Raw genomic sequence first — 26,393 nt, 5'->3', positions numbered from 1 at the left:
CTGCGTTGCATTTCAAATTTTGTTTGAATTTGATGTTTTTTTTCTTTGAAATAATTGTTTCTTCTTGTTTTTTTCTTATCAGTTATGTTTATTAGGGTTGTATGTTACCTCTAATGTTGTTAAATTAATGTTTATTGCATATTTCAGTTTAATGAGTCTCACCATGGTGTTTAGTGCTTGTGTGAATGACACTGTGCACCTTCTATATATGTTATTATTTAAAAGCTGCTTGTGATGGACTTTGGTTCATCATGTGACTTTCTCATCACCACCTGCATTTGGTGGTTATCAGTGTATTTCAAAGGTACAAAACAGATTTCAGTACTTTAATAAGTTGGTATAACATTATATCAGTTAATGAAATTGCGGTATTTAACTTTAAATGTAAGTTAAAACAGTAAAACCTAAAATGTTGTTACTGTATTTTTTACAGTTGAATTCCGGCAACCACAGCTGCCATTTTTTTTACCGTAAATATTTTTTTTTACAGTGTACATTTGGAATCTCCTTCAAAAAGTCTCTAAAACCTTTTTTTTAATTGCAATGAAGGTTACATTAGTTAGCATTAACAATAACTGTAATAACTTTAATATTTTGATTTGAAATATGCTATTTTGCAGCTTTGTAAATGTGCTTGCATGGTGTAAAGCTATTGTGTAGCCTACATACTTAAGTTTGTCCTGTTGAGCAACAGAGAACATCAATTAGGCTAGTTTACAGCCACATCAAGAAAATAATAGATGTTCCAGTAATGTCCCTGAACTATTGGCATGCTAACGTCCTACCCATAGACTGGCAGTGAAGACGAGGCTACATTGTGTCCAGGCCTTTCTGGTCTTCAGCCAAACTGAACAGTTCTCAAATTGGATCCTTGGCAGAGTTTCTAGAGTCAGATTCCTGTGATGTTTTTCTACTGTTTCGAGACGATGTTTTAAAGTTAGGACTGTGAAATCCATGTTTCAGAACACAGTCCATGAAAAATATCAGGTGTAATTAGAAACGGCCTGTCCAGTCACGTCTTCATAGCATCAGCAAATAAACTCAATGAAAATCACATTATTTTGTAATAAGCTTTGAGGGAGATGGATGTGGCACATTTTCCCAAGAGCATATAATGTGTTAAAATATATATTCGTCTAAGAGGACATTAAAGACCATGAGAACATGTTTTAGTGCTTCTTTTCAAACATTCCAGCTCAACAAGACAAATGTGAGCTATTAGGTGTAGCAAATATGTACAGTCTGCCAAGTGCTACATCCTATTGAATAACCAAAATCAGTTTCCTTATGTCATTAGTGCTTTCTGTAAAAACAAACTTACCATCCACTGCTATTATATTAAGATCAACATCTGTTCCACTGGAGAAATGTCTTCTCAGAAAACACTGTAGCACCTCCTCCTGGGTGTTTTATACTTTTTCACACACATCATTTAATACACATGAACACTTTTATATCTGTAATCTTTATTTGTATATATTATTCTTTCAGGATAATGCTTCAGGGATGTGCTAAACCCAGCAGACCAGTGCTTCTGGGTGGTGGGAAAGAAAGTAAAGCCACATCAGGTTAGCTATAATGTGCCATAACAGGGCTCAAACATATAGACATGTAACAGTGAAAGCCACTATGGCCATTATAACAAAAACAACACACATACATGTAACATTTCTCTACAGATACAGTACAGTGTTGAGCAACATTAAATACACAAAAACAAACAGAGGTATTACAGTGCACAGACATTCGAAACCACAGCTATGTCTAGGTTTTACTCACCAGTAAGACTGGTTTGTCTTTGCATTTAAATTGGTAAACGTTGGTGGAGAAATGAATGAGATACAAAAGAGCTAGTTTGTGGGTTGCGTTTGGCAGTGTATAGTAAACTCATAACTTAGTCTTAACACATATTATCTTAATATCTCTGTTAATAAATATGTTAGATAAAAACAAAATGTCCCTTTCAAAAAAAAAGTTTTAAAATACAGTCTAAAGTATGCTAACAGTGCTATTTAACATAAAATATTTTAAATAATTTATAATTATGCTTCAGACATCCAATGAAGTCTCTAATTTGAATTTTAAACAGTAAACTTAATAAACCTGAATATAAATATGAATTCAATAAGATTAGATTTAATCTGTCTTGGAAGTCCAGACAGTGGAGTGAATAATATTCTTGTTTTTACTATTATATTTTTTTTATAAAATTTTTGGAATGATTCCATTCCAATTGGGTTTATCTAAAATCATGGCCAAAAATATCGGCACCCTTGGTAAATATGATCAAAGAAGGCTGTGAAAATTAATCTGCATTGTGGCTAATGTGTATTAGAGAAAAACATATATTTCATAATGATATTTCCCCCCATTTTAAATTCTTATTATCCAATGAAAGGTTACATTTTTGTGATTTTTTTTTAAAATAAATGATCAAAAGGATTAACAATGCAGATTAATTTTCACAGCCTTCTTTGATCATATTTATCAAGGGTGCCGATATTTTTGGCCATGACTGTATATACACTACAGTTCAGAAGTTCAAGGTCAGTAAGATTTTTTTTTTTTTTGAAGAAATTATTTTTTCAGCAAGACTGCATTAAATTGATCAAAAGTGACAGTAAAGACTTTTACGTTGTTACAAAAAAACTCAAAAACTTCAAATAAATGCTGTTCTTTTAAACTTTCTATTCATCAAAGAAAAAATGCATCATGATTTTCACAAAAATGTTAAGCAGTACAACTGCTTTCAACATTGATAATAATAATAAATGTTTAAGTAACAAATCAGATTATTAGAATGATTTCAGAGTCATCTGACAGAAATTTCAGTTTAAAATATATTAAAACATTATTATTGTATTTTTGATCAAATAAATGCAGCCTTGGTGAGCTTAAGTGACTTATTACTGACCCTAAACTCTTGTACAGTATACCATTTTTAAATACAGAAATGGTTAAAAGAATATGTTGACCTTTAATACAAAATTCTATTAGAACACAACTGATGGATCACATTTTTTGCCCAAAGGAAGGCACCACTGGTTTTGCGTGGCCACAAATCCATTGGACAAATAAGCAAGAGCTAACAAAAACTAACACATTATTAAATAATCATTTTAAATAATATTATATCAATATCTACTTCATTATTTGGTCTACAGACCTCTTGCTCTGACAAAATATATGTACCAAGTGTGCATTTTGGAACAGTAAGCAGTGCTTCAAAATATTGACTTGTATAACTCTTCATGATTCCTAAAATACCACTAAACCAGTCTACCTCAGACACACCCTACAGAATGTGACCAAACTATCTTTACCAGGTGCCTCATGACTGCAGCTACTGAGTGACTAATAATCTTTCTTTTTGAACAGTTCCTATCTGAATAATTCTGGCATTTTCACCAATAAAATCCTTATTTATTTTGTGAATTAGCCTTCCCTTGATCCTCCACCTTTTTGATGGCAGCCTGAATTTTGGCCTGGTCGCCCAGAAGCTGACGGGGCTTGACTGGTCGAAGATCTTCATCCAGCTCCAGCAAGACTGGTACTCCCGTGGGCAGCGTTACATTCACAATGTCTGTTTCTGATATATCTGTTGGGAAAGACAGTAAAGGTGTGTAATTAAAATATTAAAATATTTAAGATTTATGTTTTACTACCAACTTCATTAGTATTACTATCCATTCTCTATGCTTAATTACTGCTAATATTTAAAGAGAAATATTAAAATTTAAATTAACTTTACTATTTTAATATACATTTAAAATTGAACTTATTCCTATGATGCAAAACTAAATTTTCAGCATCATAGTCCAATCTTCAGGGTCACGCGATCCTTCAGAAATCATTCTAAAATGCTGATTTGTTGCTCAAGAAACATTCCTTATAATTCTGAATGTTGCATAATATAATAATGCATAATATTATAGTTCCTTATAATTATGAATATTAAGCAGTTGTGCTGCTTAATTTTTTTGTGGACATATGATTCTTTGAGGAATAGAAAGTCCAAAAAGAACAGCATTAATCTTAAAATAGCAAACTTTTTGACCCCTCGTGATAACCTTCCAAGTGCTTTAAAGTCAAGGGTTATAGTGAATAGTATCCATGTAATTTTAACTCAGTGGCCTTTAGAAGCATTATATAACTTAGTTTTAAAGAGTTTGAGAAGATATTTTTAAACGAAGATTTTTGAAGCATGTTTTGACTGTTTTTTCGTAAAACTTTCATTGTATGGACCAAAAAAATAAAACAACAAAAATAAATAAAGCAAAACATAAGAAAAATAGTTTTTTGCATTCCACAGAAGGAAAAAGCCAGCAAATGACATGATGATGAGTAAATGATGACAGAATTTAAAAACAAATATGTTTCACCTTCCAAATGTTTAAGCAAAGCCCTGCAGCTGTTGCCATGTGCAGAGAGGAGGACCGTTTGGCCACTCTTGATCACTGGTACAATGACATTGTTCCAGTAAGGAAGAAGTCTGTCCAACACTTCCTTTAGACTTTCTGTTTTGGGCAGTTCCTCTTTTGGAACGTCACACGTACTGTATCGGCGGTCATTGTAAATTTCAGCGTAATAAGGATGTGACTCATCAATGGGGGGCGGCGTGATGTCATAGCTTCGCCTCCACAGTTTAACCTGTTCCTCACCATGGTTCAACGCCATCTCGGCCCGATTGAGGCCAATCAGGGCACCGTAATGCCGCTCGTTTAACCTCCAGGATTTGGTGACTGGGACCCACTCTTGTCCCATGGCCTCCAGCACCAACCAGGCCGTCTGGATGGAGCGGCTCAGTATGGAGGTAAAAACCTGGTCGAAATGGTACCCCTGCTCTTTCAGGAGCCTGCCGCATTCTTGGGCTTCCAGCACCCCGTTCTCGCTCAGTTTCTGGTCAACCCAACTGCAGAAGCGGTTCTCCTTGTTCCAGGCCCCCTCCCCATGTCGGAGAAGGAAGAGTTTGAATTTGGACATTCAGAAGAAACTGTACAGAAGCCTGAAAGAGATGCATATGCAGATACGTGCTATATAGCGAATTTTCAACTGCTCGATTGTTATATAATCAAAAATTTTAAACTTTATTATTGCCTACCTCCGATCTGCAAAATGCAACTAAAACGCATAAAGATATTAAGATATAATAAGCATATATATATATATATATATATATATATATATATATATAGAACCAAACTGGAGATTAGAACTGAAAGGTTAAGGGTCATGAACTAAATGTCAATGCTAATTTAACAAATGGTCTGACCAGCTCTGACCAACTCTTATTTTCAAACTCTAAAATAGGAAAAAATATCGCATTCACAGGCTAAAATGTAGGAGTATGTAAATATTGAAGTGAATCTGAAATTAAAAGAAGCGTTGTATCAAACTACTGCATTGTTGTCTCGCAACAGTTCAGTATATATAACACAACTGAACTAGCCTGTTAGCATGTCTTAATAACATTGCACAGTGCACGTACGAAACATCCTTATCTGTATCGATTAATTATAAATCTAAATGCAGATAAAATTAGACATGCCCATTGAAAATTACTATGAATTGTTATGTGCTTACCTTCAGGTTAGAAACCGCCCAACTCAAAGTAGCTGCAGCTCTGCAACAGGAACTATCAGAGCAGCATCAACAAACGCGAAACCGTTTACTTGAGTGACACTTCTTTCAGCCAATCAGCTACGTGTTCTCCATAAGTAGGCGTGTTTAAGAGTACAGTGGGCGAATTGGAACTGCCGTTATTTTGGGGTTGATAACGTCGGTTCAATTTCTTTTTAGGTTAATAAATTGAGGCCTACTTCAGTTTAATAAAGGAGTAGGATTACAGTAGGATTAGGATTATAGTGGATTACAACCGTGTTCATCTAATTTAACAGGTAAACCCAGTTATTTAATTTAAAATAGTTTTAATAGTTTTTTTTTTTTTTTTTTTCAGACTCTTATCATGTGAGAAAGTGGTATTTGCACCCAAAAACTCCAACAGAGAGCAATGCCAGCAAGAAAACTTGGAATTACTGGTGAAAACAGTGATAGCTTTATTGTTACTCAATATTCACACAACTGATCACATATAAATATTATTACAATATAAGCATTATTATATAATGACAAAAGCAATTGTATAATAATCAAATATTAACATAAATAAATGTTTTATATGTGTCAAAGCACATAATGTTTCCATATTTTAACTGATAAATGTGGTTAAATCAATAGCACAGCTTTGTGAATTTCTCATACAATTGATTTTCATTCATCCAGCTGTTTATGCAATAAAACAAATACATAACCACAATTAAATACCAGTTAAATGTATTGTATTTACATTTTTGAAATAACAATATTTAAAGAATTCATTATGCATTTGGTCCCGCAAATAGCTTCTTCCTGCCTTCCATGCCAGACATAGCATCCACATTTTTACGCCAGTCGGTCACTTCTTCTTTCTGCACAGATTACAAATAAATGCTTATTTCAATAACTCTTATTATTTGTATTTAACACACTGTCATGTTTTTCTGAGTCAGAGAGAGCATATTACATTAATAGTTCACCCAAAAATGAAAGATTGCTGAAAGTGAACTCAGCCTCAGGCCATGCAATAGTTTGTTTCTTCATTGAACGGATGTGAAGAAATTTAGCATTACATCACTTGCTCACTAATAGGATCCTCTGCAGTGAATGGGTGCCGTCAGAATGGGAGTCCACATGACTCTGTGTTTGTAAGAAACATATCCATCGTTGAGGTGTTTCAAATTTAAATGGTCACTTCTGGACAAATTATGAGAATATGATATTTGATTAGATCTTAAAAATGTTTGATTTATGGATATTTCTTCAGACGAGATGACTTTTCACTGGAGAAAGCAATATTATGGATAGAGGACTCATATTTTAGTTGGAAGCAATTGTTTGAAGTTAAAAACATCTTAATGTTGAATTTGTTTATTACAAACGCGCAGCTTTTTGCTTCATGACAATAATAACAATGGTAACTGATGGACTGGAATCGTGTGGATTATTGTGATGTTTTTATCAGCTGTTTGGACTCATTCTGACGGCACCCATTCAACAACAACAACAAAAATCTGCAAATATTATGTAATGAATTTAATATTGAAAAATTAAAGCACTGAATCCATAAAGTCTGAGTATGATATTGATGTCACAGCTTACCTTTTCCTCTTCCTTCTTCACTGTCTTGAGGTTAGCTTTAAAGTCAATGGATTCCTTGTGTTTGGCACCTAGCAGAGCCCCCAGCATGGCATCAGCAGACACCCTCACTCTCTTCAGGGCAGGTCTCTTCATTTTTCCCTTCAGCTCAAAGACTTTGTGGTTTAAATCTGCAATCTATAACAGAAGCATTAGTCAGGGCTATTAAAACAAAAGTATAAATTAATTAATGCATCAACAATGGCATTTTTAAAACAACAAAATGTACCTCCTTTTCATTTTTGGCAACTTTAGATTCAATGTCATATCGTTCCTCATCAACAATGTCAATTTTTTGATGGAGGTCTTTGCACAGATTCTGTAAACAGAGCAATGGCATGTAAGAAAGAATAGTTTCAAAAGCATTCTGACAATAGGCCAAAGAATAACAACCTGTAAGTCCTGTACTGACAGCCCAGACAGTTGGAGAGGAGGAGCTCTCTCACTGAGTGTTTGTTCTCTGTCAATCTTTTTCTGTTCATTCTCATCTGCCAGCAGTGTGCTGGCCTTCTTCAGTATTTTGGTCTGCATAGCCATATAATATTCATATGTAGATCACGGTGAGTTGTTCATTACAAATGGTTAAATAAAAAAATTTCACAAGTAAAGATCTTTTCAGAAACTAAAAAAAGAAACTTACCTTTAAGAATAACCGACGAGATGCCGAAATCTTGGGCTTTTTCTGAAGAAAAGAGCCAATATCAAACTAACAATACTGCGACTACCACAAATGCTGCAGTGTTCAATTTGATATAAAAAATATTTGTAAAGGATGTGTCAAATATTATTAAATACAGTGTTTAAATGTAAGTTACTCACCGCACTGACACAGATAGGGCCAGAAATGAAAACATATTTAACAATTAAATTATTATTACTTATTATAATTTAATATATGAATAGATTTAATATCGTAAATACTTTATTATTTCAATAATATTTATAAAACTTTTGAAAATACTTACACTGAATCAGACATTTTAGTGCCTTTGCTTTTTCCTGGAGGCTTACAAATGACAACATATTTCTTAAAAAAAATAAATAAATACTAGACTAGACACAAAAGTGCTTAGTATAGCCATACAGTACAGATTTAAATTGAAAACATTTAATATTTTTTAATTCATTTTGTAAAGTCAATGCAGAGATGTAGGGTAAGAAGCTATACCAAAAATCTATAACTACTATCTAACATGCATGAATTGCTAGCAGTTATTATAACCTGAAGATCCTTACCTCTCAGATGATGGAAGTATTACTGTTTTGGCCACAGGGAAGAAACTCTGCAGATTTATAGATTCTGAAGCACTCGTGAGAGGCTCACTAAAATAGACTACTGTCCACACCATTATTACTGTCAAATGCTTCACATCCCAGGCTGCAGAGTGACGGAGCATCTGGTGCTCAAGTGTACTTTATGTTCTCTAGACTAAGGGTGAGCTCAACAATACAACATTAATGAGACTATATGTGAATTGTATGTGCATTGCCTGATCTAATTTAATCTGAACTGGAATGAAGGCACCTGTTGTATCCGTTGGCGTTATTCTTCTTCCGTTTCTTCCGCCATTGCATCTATGGCAGCTCATAGAACCGCTCGCGGGAAAGTTGTGAAATTTGGCCCACTGATAGAGGACAATCTCAACATTAACCATAGCAAATTTGGAGTCTCTAACTCTCTAGCTTCAGCATTTGTCCAAAATTTCACTCATGTTTATGCTAATAACTTTTGAACCGTAAGGCACAGAAGGAAAATAATATTTTCCTCTGAATCCTTGGCTCTTGCCGAGTCGAATGAAAAAAAAATAATTCGTAAGTTTTTTTTCCCGCTATTTTTAATCGTTCGAAAAACCTACTTTTAGTCCTAGACGATTCGTCCGATTTTCACCAAAATCGGCTCAGATCATCTTCAAGACCATGCTGGCCAAAAGATATGGAAATTATGTTGATTCATCAAACCATTCTCAAATGACACGCTAACGAATTCTACGAAAAGCACGCAAAAATGGATCTGAGGCTATATCTCTGCAACGGTTTAGCGTATTGAGACCAAACTTGGTGTGTGTTGTATAACAAGCATAACCTGAGACTACCTGCAGTGTTTTGATGCAGTGCCACCTAGAGGTCAGGAAATACGAAAAATGGCTATTTTTGCTTATAACTTGACTCATAAAACTGGTCTCTTTAGATTCGAAGCATCATGCCAAGTCGAACCATATCCAATTTTCCCATGTCAGTCATTTTGGGCGTCGGCCATTTTGAATTTTGTAGTCAAATGCTATATTTTACGAACGCATTGACGTGTCGTTATGAAACTTGGTATGGGTCATCAGCACGATGCCCTGAAGGAGCCTGGGAAGTTTTGAGTCAAATATTCACATGCTTATAACTTTGGGTGTGGTCGACTTATTTTCAAGGGAGTCACCTTTTTAGACTCCTGAATCCTTGCCGAGTCCAGCGATACCAAACTTGCCAGGTTTTGCCTTATGGTTTGTGCAACGATTTTAGCGCTTAAAAAAAACATTTGCCAAATCTTAGAAACCGTTACTCCGATCGACACGAAACCACCGTAGGGAATTAGGAAATAGCGTGCCAGTTCAACTCTAATACCCAATTGTCAAAATTTTGATAGTAAGTGTCACAATAATGCAAACAAAGTCGGAAATCAGTCATTTTTTCTCTTCTCATATATAAAAATATATATAACTCCAAAACAAAATGAGATATTTTCACCAAATTTTACTCTTGGTGGCGCTATAATTGAAAAAACATGAAATTGCCATTGACTACAATAGAGTGTTATGATATAAAATGTTATATTTTTCAAATGCATTGGTGTACCATTACGAAACTTTGTATGTACCATCTAGACCATGACCTAAAAGTACTCAAAATGATTTGAGACAGTGCCACCTTATGGTCAAAAGTCATAATGAAATTTAAAATAAATGCTAATAGCTTTCTGTGAATTTTGCCTATTGTAATGAGACTGGTATTATTAGATTCCTTTGGTATCACTGTTCTCAGCATGACCCATGTTGCCATAGTCAGCCAAACTTCCTGTCTGCCATTTTGATTTATGTTTAAACCTAATTTTTCAAACTCCTCCTCAACCGTTTGTCCGATTTTCACCCAAATTGAGTCAGATAATTTTCAGACTGTGCTGACAAAAAGTTATGGATTTCGTGTCGATAGACAAAACCGTTTTCGTACAGTGCCACTACAAATTTTAGGCATGGTGCCAAAATGACTCTGAGGGCATATCTCTGCAAAGCTTTGACATAATGACAACAAACTTTGTGTGTGCCATTGTCACCTCACACAAAACACACCAAAATCATTTGATTGCAGTGCTACCTGTTAGTCGAAAGTGATAAGCCATTTAATCATTTTACTAGAGGTTGTCTTCATGATTTTTCAGCCATTTCAGTTGAAATCATCCTAAAATGTATCTGTAATTGCTGCTTGCAGCTATATTTATTCTTTTCGTGATTGTTTTTTATTGGATATACTGCATAGCTTGGGGAAAAAAACAACATCATTGCCACATATCTCATTTCTTTACAAGAAAATATTAATAATATTAACATTCTATTTAAAAAGGACATTCAAAAAATCTATGAAGACATTATGTTGGAATATCGAACTAGCCTATATTTTAATATTTTCATAAAATTTTAACTAATTCAGATCTGAAATCACAAATATTTTCACAACCATCAATAAGGGACCTTGAACATGAAGAAGTGATGACTGACATGCTGAGTGTTTCTTCTTCTTCCTGATATGTTGTTGTAGGCTGCCATCGGTAGGGCAAAAGAAGAACTGCAGCTGTATTAAATATGACAAGATGTGAAGCGCTTTTAATTTGAAATACTACATTTTACAAGTGAGTATTAAAACATTTCATTTTGATTTAGAGCTACATCAGATTCTATTTCCAGCACTCAATATGTCAACATAATGTATGTACTTGGTAAGACTTTACAATAAAGTTTCATTTGTTAACATTAGATTACGGCATTAGTTAACACAATCTAAAAAGAAAAATAAAGCATTTATTAATCTTAGTTCATTTTTATTTTAACACTTATTAATATAGTTTTAAAATCAAAACTTCTATACTCAAAAGTAAAATCAATCAAAAGTGTCTGTTAATATTAATTCATGGATAATAGAACTGACATGAACTAACAAAGAATAGTTTTATTTTTATTAACTAAAATTAACAACTGTTAGTTAATGTTAAGAAAACACATTACAGTGAAACACTGTTAGTTAAAGCTCATTTTACATTTTGAAAATGTAATTTCTGAAGTGAAAACAGAGATTATATCTTTGACATCATCTTTGGTTTGGTACTGCTGCCATCTGCAAGACATTTAAAGAGATTTTGCTCAGACATGATGTTTTTGCTAGTCCCTATCTACCCCTTACTTATCATATGCTTAGAGAGATCTTTGTGCAATAAAATATTTATTAAAATGACAAAATATATATATATATATATGTAGGGCCTCTTTTACTGCCAGCATTTACCTTTTACTGTCCAGCATCAAACAGCTTCTTCCTGCCCTCCATTCCAGACATTGCCTCTACGTTTTTACGCCAGTCAGTCACCTCCTCTCTCTGTGGAAGGTAAATACAGATAATTGTTTTTTATATTAGCACTTCTGTCCATTTAAAGTATTTTATATATGTGACCCTGGACCACTTAAGTAGTACTGGTATATTTGTAGCAATAGCCAAAAATACATTGTACGGGTCAAAATGATTGATTTTTCTTTTATGCCAAGATCATGTTCCATGAAGATATTTTGTACATTTTCTACCATAAATATATTAAAACTTAATTTTTGATTAGTAAAATGCATTGCTAAGAACTTAATTTGGACATCTTTAAAGGCGATTTTCTCAATATTTTGATTCTTTTGCACCCTCAGGTTCCAGAATTTTAAATAGTTGTATCTCGGCCAAATATTGTCCGATCAAACATCAGTGGAAAGCTTATTTATTCAGATTTCAGATGATGTACAAATCTCAATTTGGGAAATTTGACACTTATGACTGGTTTTGTGGGCCAGGGTCACATATAGCCTTACCTTCTCCTCTTCTTTCTTCACTGTCTTCAGGTTAGCTTTGAAGTCAATGGACTGTGAGTGTTTGGAGCCTAGAAGGACACTTAGCATTTGTTCAGCTGACAGTTTGACTCTCTTCAGGTTAGGCCTCTTTAGCTTGCTCTTCATCTCATAGATCTTCTGATTCATTTCCTGTATCTTTGTCAACACCACACATTGCACTTTAACACAAAAGCTGCCAAGCCAACAGTTCCATTCAATGCTAACAGAACACAATAGCTTCATCAATGAGAACTGTTGATGTTTGCTACTCTGTTTTCATACCTCTTTGTCATTTTTGGCCACCTTAATGCCAACGTCATAGCGTTCCTCATCAATCACGTCAATCTTGTGATGCAAATCCTTGCAAAGTTGCTACACACAAAACAGCGTTCACGAGATAGTTGATAAAAGAGCTAATCATTATTAAACAATAAAAATAAATTAAATTAATTTAGAAATTAACTTAAAACGCTTACTAAACAGATTAAATATTAAAATATGAACCATGAAAATGCACGTGTTACTATATTATGTAAAATACGATAACAAATTAAAAGTGCAGCTTGTGCCGCTGAATCCTACTGTTTGTGAGATAGGAGGAAATTAATTGTGTTTCTCTAAAACGTAATTTTACGCAATAGCTACTTTTGCGAGAGAACTCAAAAACATGAAAATATTTGCGTTTCCCCGAAAAACATTGCGTTCGCGCGCAAAGGTTTTGCGTTCCCCGAGAAACGGTTGCATTCTCTGCGAGCGAACGCAGACGGGTCAACGCAAATAATGTGCGCGCGAATGCAAACGCGTATAATTATATCGCTCGCGACATTTGTCATTAAAATAACGCCATATAATACATTTCCTACGAAAGTCACGATCGAGGGTGAGTAAATGATGACACTGAGTTTTCTTTTTTTGGGTTAACGATTCCTTTAAGTTTTATAAAAGGAGTTCAGTGATCCATTTAAATAATTTAATTGTACCTGTAATTCCTGCACTGACAGGCCGGAAAAATTGAGCGGAGGAACTCTCTCACTGAGCACTTGCTCCCTCTCCTTCTCTTTATCCTGCTTCTCTACTATCAGCATTTCCAGTGCTGTATTCAGCAGCCTTATCTTCAGGATGACAGGACCATTGTTGTCATATCAAAGCAAAAAGTTATTACTTTTGTTATCAATGCAGAATCTCTACTTGAGCGGAGAAAAGTACCCAGCAAACTGTGTTCAGCAGGTGGCGCTCACCTTCAAGCCCAGCCGACGAGCTGAAGTGATCTTGGGTTTTGGCTTTGGTTGGGGGCTTCGGTTGGAGCATATGGAAGAGAATGTTGATAGAGACATATCACATATATGACAGATATCAGAATTCATAAATAGCTGGTTATTACTGATGAAGATGGAGATACTCACGCGTCAGACATCCTTCTAGTTCTCAATTATCTGTGAAATAAAACTTTTTTAAAGTCATCTCTACGCTGAAACACATATTAGGAAAGTTAAGATTAAGTTAAAATAACAAGCATTTGACCCATATCCTATGCAGTGCGATTTTAGTATTTAGATAGGCTACTTTTATAGTAGGCCTATTTAGTAGTATTTTGAATTATAATTAAAAAAAAAAAAAAAAAAAAATTAATTTAGTTTTTGTTTAATTTATATTTATTTCCGTTTTAGTTTTGGTAATTTTAGTACTTTAAATTGAACTTTGTATAATGTTGGGACCATCTGATGTGCTACTGCAAGTCACAGTTATCACTTAACAGATGCATTTGACACTGTACATTGACCATATGCAAACATATTTACCCTAGTAAAAAAGTATTTAATACATTTATTTCATTCAAAGTTTAAATCAATAAACATATTTACTGACATCACTCGAGACTTACAGATAGGGGGATGAGGATTGACCTTTGAATAATATCGGTCTTTAAATGCAAGATACTTAAAGTGTATGAAGTACTTGCAATAGCACAATCAAAAATACTTCAGTATATCTTTAGTTGGACTTAAACACAAAACACAATTAAAGTGCATTAAGCATTAAGCAGACTTTACCAGTTTATACCAAAAGTACAATTTCAGGGTATTTTTATTAAGTATATAAATATGTAAATGTAGTATACTTAGCATGAAATAAATGTATTTCAAATACTTTTAAGTATATATATTTTTCTAGGGTAATCATCATATTTAAATGTGAGGCTACTTTTGTATGAAAGAGTTACAATTCCAGAATTTTTTTTTTATGGCACAGCAAAAATAAATAAAAAATTAACCAAATTTTACTACCACTTTGCATGTTTAATATTATGTAGCATTTAAATTAAAGGATCATGCATAAATTAATTCTAATTCATTAATGACATTGGTAATCGGACCCTTTAATTCATCCATTTGACCTATTAGTCCTCTACACAGCGGTAGGAATTCTGTGCATAGCGTATGTGAGTTTTAGCATAGGTGAAAATCTTTCAGGATTGTCACCAATTTGAGAGACATCTGAATAGATAGCAATGCAACTGTGCCCAATTTCTTACTAGTTTTATATAAATAAAAAAATAAATCCTTTACCATCACAGCTAATCTATAACCCCTTCTAACAACTGAATAATGATGCATTTGCAAATAACCAAACATAGCTATTAGCCTCTTATGACCACTGAAAAAGACATACCTGCTAGAAGAAGAAAAGACAGGAGTGCGAGTTAACTGGCTGACCGAGGAAAGAAGAAAATCCTTAGATTTATAGTTTCAGCACGCATGGGAACATCTCACTAAAATAGACCCCTGTCTGTGCCACTCTACTGACATTTACTGTTCACACAGTAAACTAGCGTAATAAAACTTTCATTTGGGCAGAGACATGCAGCTATGCAGTGTGGACCACTTTGAATGCCTCTTTTTGGTGGCCAAAACCATATTGATGACCAGTCCAAAGGTCTAAAGGTGATGCTGGTCATAACAGAAATAAATTGAGTGGAAATAAGAGTAAATAAGGCAAGTATTTTGCACTTATTAAGGTACAACTAACTTGTACTCATATGAGAAACATTATTTATTAAAAAAAACGGGAAAGGATAAGATGTCAAGACATCAATAAAACAGAGAGGAAGCAGAAATAACAAATATCAAATAGTTTTTGGAATCTTCGTTTATTCCAGTTAATTGCAATATGATGTTATGCTATGACAGCTATCTCATGAACGTGATAATTTCCATGCACATTAAGTGACCAATAGCTGGCTAGAGGTGATGTGATATCAATCATTTCTGGGGTTTAGAGGACAGCAAGCAGGTGGAAGCACTGTCTTAATGTAATGTGAGCTGCCCTCGTCACACCTCATTCTCCCTGAGAGGTGACACTCCAAGAGATATGTAGTGAATTACCATCTGTCATTTGTCCTGGATTTATTTTTAGGCATTATGGCCAGATGATTGGATGCCAAATGCAAGTCCTTGTCTTTAAATGGCTTTGTACACACTCAGAATAAAAGATACAAAAGTTGTCACTGGGGCGGTAACTCTTTGGTATGAATATGTACACTTTAGGTACTAATACCTTTAAGGCTCCAGTATGGACTCTTTAGGTACAAAAGGTGTATCTTTTGAAAAGTTAGTGACAGATTGTGCACCTGTTTTTCTGAGAGCATTTCGTGTTCATATGAAAATTGCAATAAATAGATTTTTTTAAATAATATTTTGACAGTAATTATATTTTTCTGGATGGAAATATAATTATAGCTGATAAAAAAACTGATAAAATAAAAAAATACATTAAATATGTTTATATTTGCAATTATATTCAATCTATTGCATTTTTATTTGTGTGTGTATGTGTGTGTGTGTAATCCAGTTACAGTCTTCATCTGTCTTCTCTGTTTTGACGTTTATCCATGTGGAAAAATATAGGCCTGGAATTTTTTGTCCATCGGGAATTGATTGGATCATTGTATCATTGTTGTTTGCTTATTGCTTCATAGTTTTCCACCACAAAATAAAAAAGGTAATTGCACAATTCTGATTTTTAAACTCAGAATTGCAAGATATAGACTCTTAGAAAAAAAGTAAAAAAATAAGTTATATAAAAGAAAATGTCATAGAAAAACATCAGCAAAAACTAAAATAAATCTAAAAATTCTTCCTTTTTTTCCCTCAGAATTGCAAGATCTAAACTCAGAATTGCAGAATAAAGACTCTTAAAAAAAAAAGTTAAAAAAAAGTTGTATAACAGAAAATGTCATAGATAAACATACATTTAAAAAAAAAAACTTTTTACCCCTTAGAATATAGACTCGCAATTCTTAGAAAAAAGGTTGTAATTGTCAGACGCTATTTTTTATTCCATGGTGAAAACAAACAAAACAGAATTGTGAGACGTAAATGCAGAATTCTCAGAAAAAAAGTCAAAATTGCTAAATGCAAATTCAGATTTCTGAGAAACAAGGTCAGATGTAAAAGATGTAAACTCGCAATTATAATTTTATAACTTGCAACAGTGAGAAAGAATCTGAGAAAAAAAAGTTGCGATTTTTTTTATTCCATGGTGGAAACAAACAAAACAGAATTGCGACATGTAAACGCAGAATTCTCTGAAAAAAGGTCAAAGAAGTAAACTCGCAATTACAAGTTTATAACTTGCAACAATGAGAAATAATCTGCAAATTTGGAAAAATGGCAATTTTTGTCGATTAGCATATCAAGGTCTGACGTTGCAGAAATTGGACTGGCATGATTTCAATTGGTCTACTGAAGAGTTTTTTGGGATATTTTAATAACACAAATTAGCTAGTGATTTAGTTTGAAAAGCTTTTAAAGTGCATGTTTTTTTTTTTTAAGTTCCACAAATTTACAAATACCGTTGATTGATGTTAGAACAACTGAAGGTATTCCTGGGAGACAGCAGTTTTGTTATGTCTGTTATGAAGTAAGGTCAAATAGATAAAAGTGCATGGCAAGGTCAGAGCCTTCAGGTCCTGCTACATTTAGGGCTGTTGTATCCAAACATTTCCAGAGTTTCCTAAGCATCAGTCCTCGTTACAGGCTTTGATGTGCTTTTATTTTTAAGACAGAAAATGGGCTCAACATCATAGAAACCATCAAGTAGACATCAAGGAAGTTTGAGACACTGTTTTCTTGTCTAAATAACTTATATGCAGTTTCTTCTTAACTAAAATAAAACATTAAAGCATAATCCTAAGCTATTATTAAAATAGGATATATGTGTTATATGAACTTGCATTGATTTATACATTCATTTTAAGAAGTTTATTAATTCTGGTGTAGTTGTCACCTGAAAAAAACAAACAAATAAAATTCAGTGCTTAAAGTGTAGGTAAAATATTTGAAGTAAGACATTCTCAAACAAAAGATCATTGACAAACAAACCATAAAGTTTTTTCAAATGTATCTTCTATTGTCCTGCATCGAACAGCTTCTTCCTGCCTTCCATTCCAGACATGGCCTCCACATTCTTACGCCAGTCAGTCACCTCTTCTTTCTGTGAGAGGAACAGGTGTAACAATAGGTATGTGTTAAAAGAGCTCAAAAATACATATGCATTACCACTCAGAATTGTGTTTTTTCCCTTAAAATGTCACATGACTTACCTTCTCCTCTTCTTTCTTGACTGTCTTGAGGTTAGCTTTGAAATCCACAGACTCTTTGACCTTGGAGCCCAAAAGAGCACCCAACATGGCATCGGCGGAGATCTTCACCCTCTTAAGTGCAGGTCTCTTCATTTTACCTCTAAGCTCGGTAATCTTGATGTTCAAATCTGCAAGCTGAAGCAGACTCATGCATTTATTATAGTGGATCAACATAAAGTGTATTTCCATTGAATCTAATAAGATAAATGGTGGTGGTGTAGTACCTCCTTTTCATTTTTGGCCACCTTGGCAGAGATGTCATACCTCTCTTCATCTACAACATCAATCTTTTGATGGAGGTCTTTACAGAGAGCCTGAAAACAAAGTATTGTACCAAAAAAAAAAAAAAAACCTTGGGAAATTACTGATGCGTTTGTTATTGCTATTTCACTTTTTTTATTTAAAAAGAAAAAATCATTTTTAATTAATAAAATTAAAAAGTCATTTGCACCATCTTTATAATTATGATCTTAAAATTTAAATAAATATGAATACATAATTAAAAATGAATTTAGTACATATTTCTATTAATTAAATTAAATTATATTTTTTTATTAATTAAGAGTAACATTTTTGAATTAGGTTTACCTGAAGCTCTTGAACAGACAGACCAGACAGTTGTAGAGGTGGCACTCTCTCACGCAAGGTGGTCTCTCTGTCCCTCTGCTTCTCTTCTTTTTCAGTCACAAGCATAGAGGTTGCCTTCTTCAGCAGCTTTGTCTAAAGCAAAACATGCCAGAAGAAGCTATTATTAAATGCATCATCTTCAGGAATTATATCTTCTTTGTAAAACGAACGGAAGCAAATACCTTTAAGAACAACCTCCTGGATGCCGAAATCTTAGATTTGGGTCGCTGCAAGAATTAAGCACATTTGGATTTTGTTGAAAAAAAAAAAAAACTATTGTTTTGCCATGTACAAAAAGTTAAAGTAATAAAATCCACGTACCTGTCTAAATTGGCGATTTTCAGTTTATGAAAAGAAATAAAAGCATAGGCATGTTTTAAACATGTACATTTACAGCAAGATATAGATATTAACAATTTAAAAGACTGAATACTTACGACTCAGACATTGTGAGCTTCTAAGTACTTCCTTTTTATGACTAATCTGGTGTAAATCACTAGTCAAAATCTGAAATATAAAGATTGGTGACTGATAAGCACAATTAGTATTACTAAAATTAACTTAGTATTTTGGGAGGACATGCACCCATTTTTAGCACCCGTTCTCAACATCACACAAAAATCCATTTTTTGATGGATAAACTAGATTTACAAAGCCCCCAAGAAAAAAAGAAAAGAAAATCTCAGTTGTTTCTCCTTGACAGCAGTGAGATTAAATGAGGTGCAGATTGAGACCTTTAATATCCTTTGGCTTCGGAAGAGATCTCAACAATGTCTCATCAAAGCTTTTAAACATCAAACTATCTGAGCTATGCTATGCATTAATTTGATGTCAACAGTTATATCTCATGGGTAATTTTTAGATCAATTAAATGCATTGGTTTTACAGTTAATGGTGGCAAATAGTGCAGTAGTTCATACCTGTTCCTCCAAAGACCACTCCAAGGCAATGTGACAATGTCAGTGCACAAGAAAACCCAGGCAAATTTTATGGCCTCTTTGGCCTCCTCTGAGTGGCTCACTAAAATAGACTGAAGCCTTACACCCTGAGGCTCATTTTACTCAGCACCATCAAAACACAATTGCACACATTGTCCACTACCACTCACTCTTCATTTCCCACTGTTTGACCCTACAAGGCAGAAAAGACTTTGCTGAAGTGAGCCATAGCTGTATGACCTCTACACAGAGCCTAGTTAACTTGAATAAAAGTTGAATAACTTCAGTCAGCAGTTTAATATGGAACAACACGAAGATATGAATCAGTGTATATGTTGTCTCTTCATGTTTTATACTCATACAATCTTGTTTACATTTCCAGTAGGTTTCCAATGGATTTCCAAATAGTTTGAAGTACAAAGACCATCGCTGCATTGAATTTGAGTAAATATTCACAAAGCATGTGGTAACTTAAAACCAGTTATACACTTGCAAGGTACACAACCAAGTGTAGCAATGCATTTCAAGGACAGCGTTTGTTTTGCAAGGGAACTGCACAGTGACACAACATGTTTCTTTGTCTCATTTAATTTTGGAATGCCATTACATTGCAGTTTTTACTTTCAGTAGCATAGAAAGTATTACAATATCTGACATCTTTTATTCATAAACATCACTATTTCACAACATTGCATTCAATTCATTTCCAGTCTGATTATAATTCTCATGTGTATTAGTATTCATATTTAACATTTCATACACAAAATATCAAATTTGGTTTCAGACGCATTGAAACACATAATCTGTCCACAAATTGCAGCAAAGGACAACTGGTAAAGACAAACAAAGTGCTAAGATCACCTACAAAAACACTTAAACCTATGCACCTTATAAACAGTTTTTTTATGTTTAATTGACATTATTATCAAATTTGTACAGTTTGGATTTTCTTGCTTCCCAACCATTTATGTTAGAAGCCTTCTCGTCTCTTGTCACAGAGTCTGAGAATGAAAAAACAATGTCAGTCTTGAATTAACAAGCTTGGTAGGTATATGTGCTGGATGTCAAGTGGCAAGTTTACTTTGTAACGGTTTTATTGTCCAGCATTAAACAGCTTCTTCCTGCCCTCCATTCCAGACATGGCCTCCACATTCTTACGCCAGTCAGTCACCTCTTCTTTCTATAAATGGGAAGAATATAAATATAGGTTTAGAATGAGGTTTGATTTATTTAAATGATGAATGAATTTATGCCAAAAGACTTAAACCTAGATAAAATGCATTACCTTCTCCTCTTCTTTCTTTACTGTCTTCAGGTTGGCTTTGAAATCTGCCTTTGATAACATTTTGGATTCAGTCAGTGCATCGAGCTTGGCATCGTTTGACTTCTTAACTCTCTTCAGTTTGGTTCGTTGCTTTGTACCCTTCATTTCCCAAATCTTCTGGGTCAAGGACTGGATCTGAAATGGACCACAATGATGGTTTTGTATTTATTCATTTGAGAGCAGTGTTGTAAAAGTAATTATTGAAAAAATCAGTAGTTGAAATAAAGCTTAAATAAACTCAATATAAATATTAAATAAAAAAAAACCTAACTTAAACTTAAAAAACTTAAAAACCATCAAAACTTAAATTAGAACTGTTGCCTCCACAACTAACTGAAATAAATCAGTTTAAGTTGAAAGTACTAAAATGACTAAAACTGAAATCTAAGTAAATTAAAGATTCAAATAAAAATAATAATAATAATAATAATTGGCAAAAGGACAAAAACTACCAAAACATCAACTAAAATTTAAATATAAAAAATAAAAGCTAATTTAAAATATTGATAAATACTCTAAGAGTATATAAATGATACTAAAATATCTGTTTGATAGACACTGTGTAGGTACTTAATCATTTTCATGTTCCCTGGGATTCAAACCCACAACCTTATCATTGCTGGTGTTACTACAACAGTGAGGTTATGGGTTCGAATCCCAGTTCGAATACTAACTTAATGACATGCTTTATTTACTAGAACAACATTTAACATTTGTATTCATGAATAAACCACTACTTAATCTTTCGTTTGTCTTTGTAAAAGTGGTCACAAAGCATCACAAAACCATTACCTCTATTTCATTTTTAGCCACTTTCACTTCAAGGTCGTATCGAACCTCATCAACTACATCAATCTTGCGATGAAGCTCTTTGCAAAGTTCCTGAAAAAAACAACAACCATTAAAGACATTCATGAATATACTGTATATTTATTTCTGCATGTTGCTTGTGCAGAAATGTTTATTCTAGAAAATACCTGGAGCTCCTGTGCCGACAGACCGGATAGTTTGAGAGGAGGAACCCTCTCATTAAGAGCCTCATCCCTCTCTCTTTTATTCTGCTCTTTTTCAGCTGCCAGCATAGACGTGGCCTTCTTCAATAATTTGCTCTGTAACACAACAGCACTGATGTGACTAAAGCTCCAGAAGATTATCACATAGCTTAGCACATAGCTTAGCACACAGCGCAACACACTGCTAACACAGCCAACCGTTTCGTCATGGATTCTAGTCTCGCCTTTCATTACGTATATTACATTTTGGGGCAGTCGTGGCCTAATGGATAGAGAGTCGGACTTGTAACCCAAAGGTCGCAGGTTCGAGTCTAAGGTCTGGCAGGGATTGTAGGGAGTGAATTACCAGCGCTCTCTCCGCCTTCAATACCACGACTGAGACCCTTGAGCTGCTCACTGCTCCGGGTGTGTGTTCACTGCTGTGTGTGTGCACTTAGGATGGGTTAAATGCAGAGCACAAATTCTGAGTATGGGTCATCATACTTGGCCACATGTCCTTTCCTTTTCCTTTTTCCTTTTCCTACATTTGCATATGCTCACTAACCATATCAGTATTACTAAAATTATGACATACCGTTGAAAAGTTTGGGGTCAGAAAGTTATACTCACGAAGACTGCATTTATTTGATCAAATTAAAGTAAAAACAGTACAGTAAAAATTTAAATAACTTTAAATAACTTTAAATAATTTGAATATATTTTAAAATGTATTCCTGTGATGCAAAACTGAATTTTCAGCATCATTACTCCAGTCTTCAGCGCTTTCATTTTTTGCGAAAAAATAATATGAAATTTTTAATATGAAATTTAGATATTTGGTAATATTATAAATGTCTTTACTGTCACCTTTGATAAATTGCAAGCATCCTTGCTGAATAAAAGTATTATGTTATTAATATTAATATGAATGAATTTCTTTAAAAAATAACTTATTAAACAGTATATTTTATTAAAAAACAAACAGACAACTTACTTTTAAGAGCAGCCGCCTTGTGGCAGTATACTTTGATTTTTTCTGAAAAACAATACAAGTCATATTTAATCTCTCCAAATTATTTTTGAATAACATGAATTATGGTATATCTTCCCAAAACTTACCGGTCTACAACGACGAAGCACAGAGCAATGCAATAAGAAAAAAAAAAAAGAAACACCAAAAATGGATTAACAAAAGAGATCAATAGATCCATGCTAAAATTTTAATAATAATAAGGCTGTCAAAGTATACTTACCCTTCAGACATGGTTTTTTCTCTGTATAGACGCTGAAAAGAAAAATGTTTTATAATTGTAAAATAATTTAAAAACACATATAAAGTGTTTATAAAGACACGTGATCACATTATATCTCGCATTAAATGGAAAAAGGCTGTCCATGAAAGTGATCCTAAATGTCTTTCAGGGGATGATATCATTCAGCGTTTATGAATCTGTGCGTCAGATTTGCGTCGCTAGGAAACATTCTTACAGTCCACACATAGAACATAGTCTGGAAAGGTAACGAGTGCCAAGTATTTGAAAGGCAGAGGAGTCACAATGTAGAGGAAAATTTAATTTGGGGCCCTCGTATCCAAAGAAGACTGTTTATATAAAGCCCTGGTGCCAAGCACTCTATCTGTACCTATTCATTGCATTCGTACCTATTGTGCCTAATAAAGCACATGCTTGTTAGTGTTCCCAGCCTGGCTAAATTTGAACACTGCTGCCATTCTTTCATATGGCCCAGCTTCAAGTTCTAGCCTTGAACTCACTACACTCTATGCTAATGCTTTCATACGGATCCTGGCTAGAACTCAGGTTTAGAGAGATAGCTAAAGATAGCTGTTATTTCGAACTAAATTGTCAGGATATTTTGAGTGTTTTGCTAAAAAGTAAAAACATCCAACATTTCATTCTTGGTAGCCAGAACTCAAATTTTTTAAAACGATAGCTTTAATTTTGAACTAAATTGTCAGGATATTTTTTGCATTTTGCTAAAAAACAAACAAAAAAATGCAGTGTTCATTTTTTTAATGCATTTTATTTCCAATTTAATTCTTGGTATCCAGAACTCAATTTTTGGAAAAGATAGCTTTTATGTGTAACTAAATTATATAAGTTAAGTATAATGAGGAAACATGTTAAATGATGTTCAAAGTTTTATGCTTTTGATTTCCAAAAAAGCAACATACAACTTGTGTATGGCTAACTCATACTTAAAAAATTTAGGAATGCAAATTTAGGAAGTTCAGAGTTCAGCCACCACATGTTCAGAGGTGTTTTCTTGTTCATTTCTCACCAGAGTGAATTATACATAATTTTTAAAAATTGTTTTACTGCTGAGTGCTTAAGTGCAAGACAAACCATCTGAGAACAGGTTTCATGGTCTAATTGGTTCTGCGAGCCAAATCTCTGGCTAAGTCAAGAAAGTTGGATCTTGTATCCACACTTCTCCATGTCCATGCATTTCATGACATACATTCCTTAAAGTTGACACAAGCGGCTTGTTACGGAAATACATGGTGCGGTGTTTACTAATCCCTGCAGGGTGCCGCGGTCGTGACTCGGGAGAATGTAGGATGTACATATACATGCATCCATCCTCCAACAGTGAAGGTGTGAGTATGATTATCTTTGAATGTCCAAATGTGTGCTGTAAATCTACGAGCGATAAACAGACCATACAGTACAAATCCCCTCAAATGTTTAGCAATAAACCCAATATCCTTAAGTATTTATGAGAACATGTGTGGGTCCATTAAACTTGGTGTAAACATGCTGTAAATGCTTGCAGGACTTACCTTGAACTAGGAGGCGATCAGGGCAGGATGAGTTGTGTTGTGCCGTCGAAGAAGAATAAACGTTATATGTTTTTCGTGATGGATTTATGTGTTGAATCCTGTGTGTGAATGGCTCACTAAAATAGACCGCTGTTACGTCCCTTGTACTCACGTGTGCAAATATCTGGGCAATTTGTTCTCCACCTTCCTGGGTGTGTATGTCCTCCAGGACAGGGACATGCACATTTCCAAATGACACACACTAGTGCAGGGGTCATGCACTTAATTCTTTCTCTGTTGTGCTAGGAGTAGCAACTTGCAATCAGGCTTATTGTGGTTAACTTAAACGAAAACGATTCAAAATACTTTTTTTTTTTTTTTTTTTTCATTTTAAGCTGTAATAAATATTAGATTACAATTTTTTTGAATTTTTAAAACAATTTTTTTTGAATGTTGCTTTGGCAACTTACTGAAATAAGTTAAGTATAATACACTCCACTTATTAACCTGAAATACATACAAAATAAAAAAATAAAATAAACTAGAAATAAATACAAATTAAAAGTGAACTAAAACTGAAATAAAAAAAATAAAAAGAGCTAAAACTAATAAAAATGGCAAAAGCACATATTAATTACAAAATTGCTAAAACTTAAAATAATATTAAAATGAAAATTGAAAAATAAATTGAAAATAAATGCTAATTAAAAATATTCATAAAACCTATAATAGTACATAAATAATACTAAAATAACGCTGCTGGTAATGCACATTTTAAAGATTAATTTCGAGATACGTTCATTTTGACTTGTCTGATAAAACAAACACTTCTGCATTAGGATAAAATTAAACTGATAACACTTTACAATAAGGTCCCGCTTGTTAACATTACATAACTACATTAATTAACATGAACTAACAATGAAAAAAGACTTTTAAAGCATTTAGTAATCTTAGTTAATGTTTGTTTCAACATTTTCTAATAAGTTATTACAATCAAAAGTATTTATAGTAATATTATTTAATGGACCTGGGGTAACATGAGCTTACAATTACAGTTGTATTTTTATTCACTAATGTCAACAAAGATTAATAAATACTGTAACAAATGTATTGCTCATTGTTAGTTAATTCATTAACTAGTGTTATCTAATGGGACCTTATAGTAAAGTGTTTAATTTCATTTCATTGCACTGTAACTTTGTAAATTCATAAAATAAGCTTATTTTGTTGACATATATGATTTATTAACTCCGCAATTGTAATAAAATGTTCTCCTTGTAAATGCTAAAGTTAACTGGCCTTTTCATTAACCTGCGTGCTTGTGTTTGAGGACCATAAAAGCAGAGTTCTTCAAGGCTATGGAGCCCGCGTGCCGTGTAAATGGGGTGAGCGCAGACAGTAACTCATGTGTACTTGTTTAGAAGGGACTGACAGCACCGTCCTAAAAGTCTGAAGGTTTTAATTATAATTCAAACAAGGTCATATAATTATAGTGCACTTAAATCTCATTCTAGGCCACAAAAAGCAACTTATGTGAACATAATGGCATAAAGCGCTCAATGACAATGTGACATTGTAGTATTTTTATGAGATTGTATTAAAGTGTTGCTGACCTTTGTGTGCTGATATGTCATGTAGGCCCAGCTTGTGACTAATTACAGCTTCCAGTGATGATACTGTGCCATGAGTTTTTAACTGTGTGACAGAATGAGACGGGGGTTTTGCAAGCGCTTCTC

The 26,393-nt window shown here is 33.7% G+C and overlaps 5 protein-coding genes and 1 long non-coding RNA gene across 9 annotated transcripts; 1 reads left to right on the top strand and 5 right to left on the bottom strand.

Moving 5' to 3' along the window:
* Nucleotides 1-1,452: 1,452 nt before the first annotated feature.
* bpgm (2,3-bisphosphoglycerate mutase) lies at nucleotides 1,453-5,674 on the bottom strand. The gene is made up of 3 exons (XM_058767062.1): nucleotides 5,584-5,674; nucleotides 4,383-5,005; nucleotides 1,453-3,598 (listed from the first exon to the last, which is right to left on the bottom strand). The coding sequence occupies exons 2-3, from the start codon at nucleotides 4,981-4,983 to the stop codon at nucleotides 3,420-3,422; spliced, it is 780 nt and encodes a 259-aa protein (XP_058623045.1). The 5' UTR covers nucleotides 4,984-5,005; nucleotides 5,584-5,674; the 3' UTR covers nucleotides 1,453-3,419.
* A 370-nt stretch (nucleotides 5,675-6,044) lies between these two features.
* Nucleotides 6,045-8,808, bottom strand: LOC131534128 (troponin I, slow skeletal muscle-like). The gene is made up of 7 exons (XM_058766806.1): nucleotides 8,759-8,808; nucleotides 8,053-8,056; nucleotides 7,874-7,939; nucleotides 7,627-7,758; nucleotides 7,463-7,552; nucleotides 7,198-7,371; nucleotides 6,045-6,467 (listed from the first exon to the last, which is right to left on the bottom strand). The coding sequence occupies exons 1-7, from the start codon at nucleotides 8,806-8,808 to the stop codon at nucleotides 6,378-6,380; spliced, it is 606 nt and encodes a 201-aa protein (XP_058622789.1). The 3' UTR covers nucleotides 6,045-6,377.
* A 1,949-nt stretch (nucleotides 8,809-10,757) lies between these two features.
* LOC131534272 (troponin I, slow skeletal muscle-like) lies at nucleotides 10,758-14,084 on the bottom strand. Of its 2 annotated transcripts, XM_058767067.1 has the most exons (7): nucleotides 13,757-13,767; nucleotides 13,592-13,646; nucleotides 13,334-13,465; nucleotides 12,636-12,725; nucleotides 12,336-12,509; nucleotides 11,773-11,862; nucleotides 10,758-11,064 (listed from the first exon to the last, which is right to left on the bottom strand). In XM_058767067.1, the coding sequence occupies exons 1-6, from the start codon at nucleotides 13,765-13,767 to the stop codon at nucleotides 11,776-11,778; spliced, it is 549 nt and encodes a 182-aa protein (XP_058623050.1). In that variant the 3' UTR covers nucleotides 10,758-11,064; nucleotides 11,773-11,775. The 2 variants fall into 2 exon arrangements, with proteins under 2 accessions (XP_058623050.1, XP_058623049.1); XM_058767066.1 differs by lacking the exon at nucleotides 10,758-11,064 and adding an exon at nucleotides 11,129-11,604 and having other exon boundaries at nucleotides 13,334-14,084.
* LOC131534276 (uncharacterized) lies at nucleotides 12,407-20,059 on the top strand. Of its 2 annotated transcripts, none has more exons than XR_009269332.1 (4): nucleotides 12,407-12,452; nucleotides 17,804-17,873; nucleotides 17,986-18,077; nucleotides 19,942-20,059. It is a non-coding gene; the product is annotated as an uncharacterized LOC131534276 (long non-coding RNA). The 2 variants fall into 2 exon arrangements; XR_009269331.1 differs by lacking the exon at nucleotides 12,407-12,452 and adding an exon at nucleotides 12,642-13,233.
* tnni4b.2 (troponin I4b, tandem duplicate 2) lies at nucleotides 16,679-19,800 on the bottom strand. Its single transcript, XM_058767068.1, has 6 exons — nucleotides 18,804-19,800; nucleotides 18,583-18,714; nucleotides 18,219-18,308; nucleotides 17,956-18,129; nucleotides 17,735-17,846; nucleotides 16,679-17,639 (listed from the first exon to the last, which is right to left on the bottom strand). Exons 2-5 carry the CDS (start codon nucleotides 18,685-18,687, stop codon nucleotides 17,760-17,762), a joined length of 456 nt encoding a protein of 151 aa, XP_058623051.1. The 5' UTR covers nucleotides 18,688-18,714; nucleotides 18,804-19,800; the 3' UTR covers nucleotides 16,679-17,639; nucleotides 17,735-17,759.
* On the bottom strand, nucleotides 19,958-25,000 carry tnni4b.1 (troponin I4b, tandem duplicate 1). 2 transcript variants are annotated; one of them, XM_058767065.1, is made up of 7 exons: nucleotides 24,676-25,000; nucleotides 22,870-23,160; nucleotides 21,861-21,992; nucleotides 21,676-21,765; nucleotides 20,845-21,018; nucleotides 20,641-20,739; nucleotides 19,958-20,560 (listed from the first exon to the last, which is right to left on the bottom strand). In XM_058767065.1, the coding sequence occupies exons 2-6, from the start codon at nucleotides 22,963-22,965 to the stop codon at nucleotides 20,653-20,655; spliced, it is 579 nt and encodes a 192-aa protein (XP_058623048.1). In that variant the 5' UTR covers nucleotides 22,966-23,160; nucleotides 24,676-25,000; the 3' UTR covers nucleotides 19,958-20,560; nucleotides 20,641-20,652. The 2 variants fall into 2 exon arrangements, with proteins under 2 accessions (XP_058623048.1, XP_058623047.1); XM_058767064.1 differs by having other exon boundaries at nucleotides 19,958-20,739.
* Between the last annotated feature and the right edge of the window lie 1,393 nt (nucleotides 25,001-26,393).

The sequence above is a fragment of the Onychostoma macrolepis genome, chromosome 25, assembly GCF_012432095.1.
Source record: "Onychostoma macrolepis isolate SWU-2019 chromosome 25, ASM1243209v1, whole genome shotgun sequence".
Lineage (NCBI taxonomy): Eukaryota > Metazoa > Chordata > Actinopteri > Cypriniformes > Cyprinidae > Onychostoma > Onychostoma macrolepis.
The sequence above is the reverse complement of the archived record's forward strand: the minus strand, read 5'-3'. Positions and strand labels throughout refer to the sequence as shown.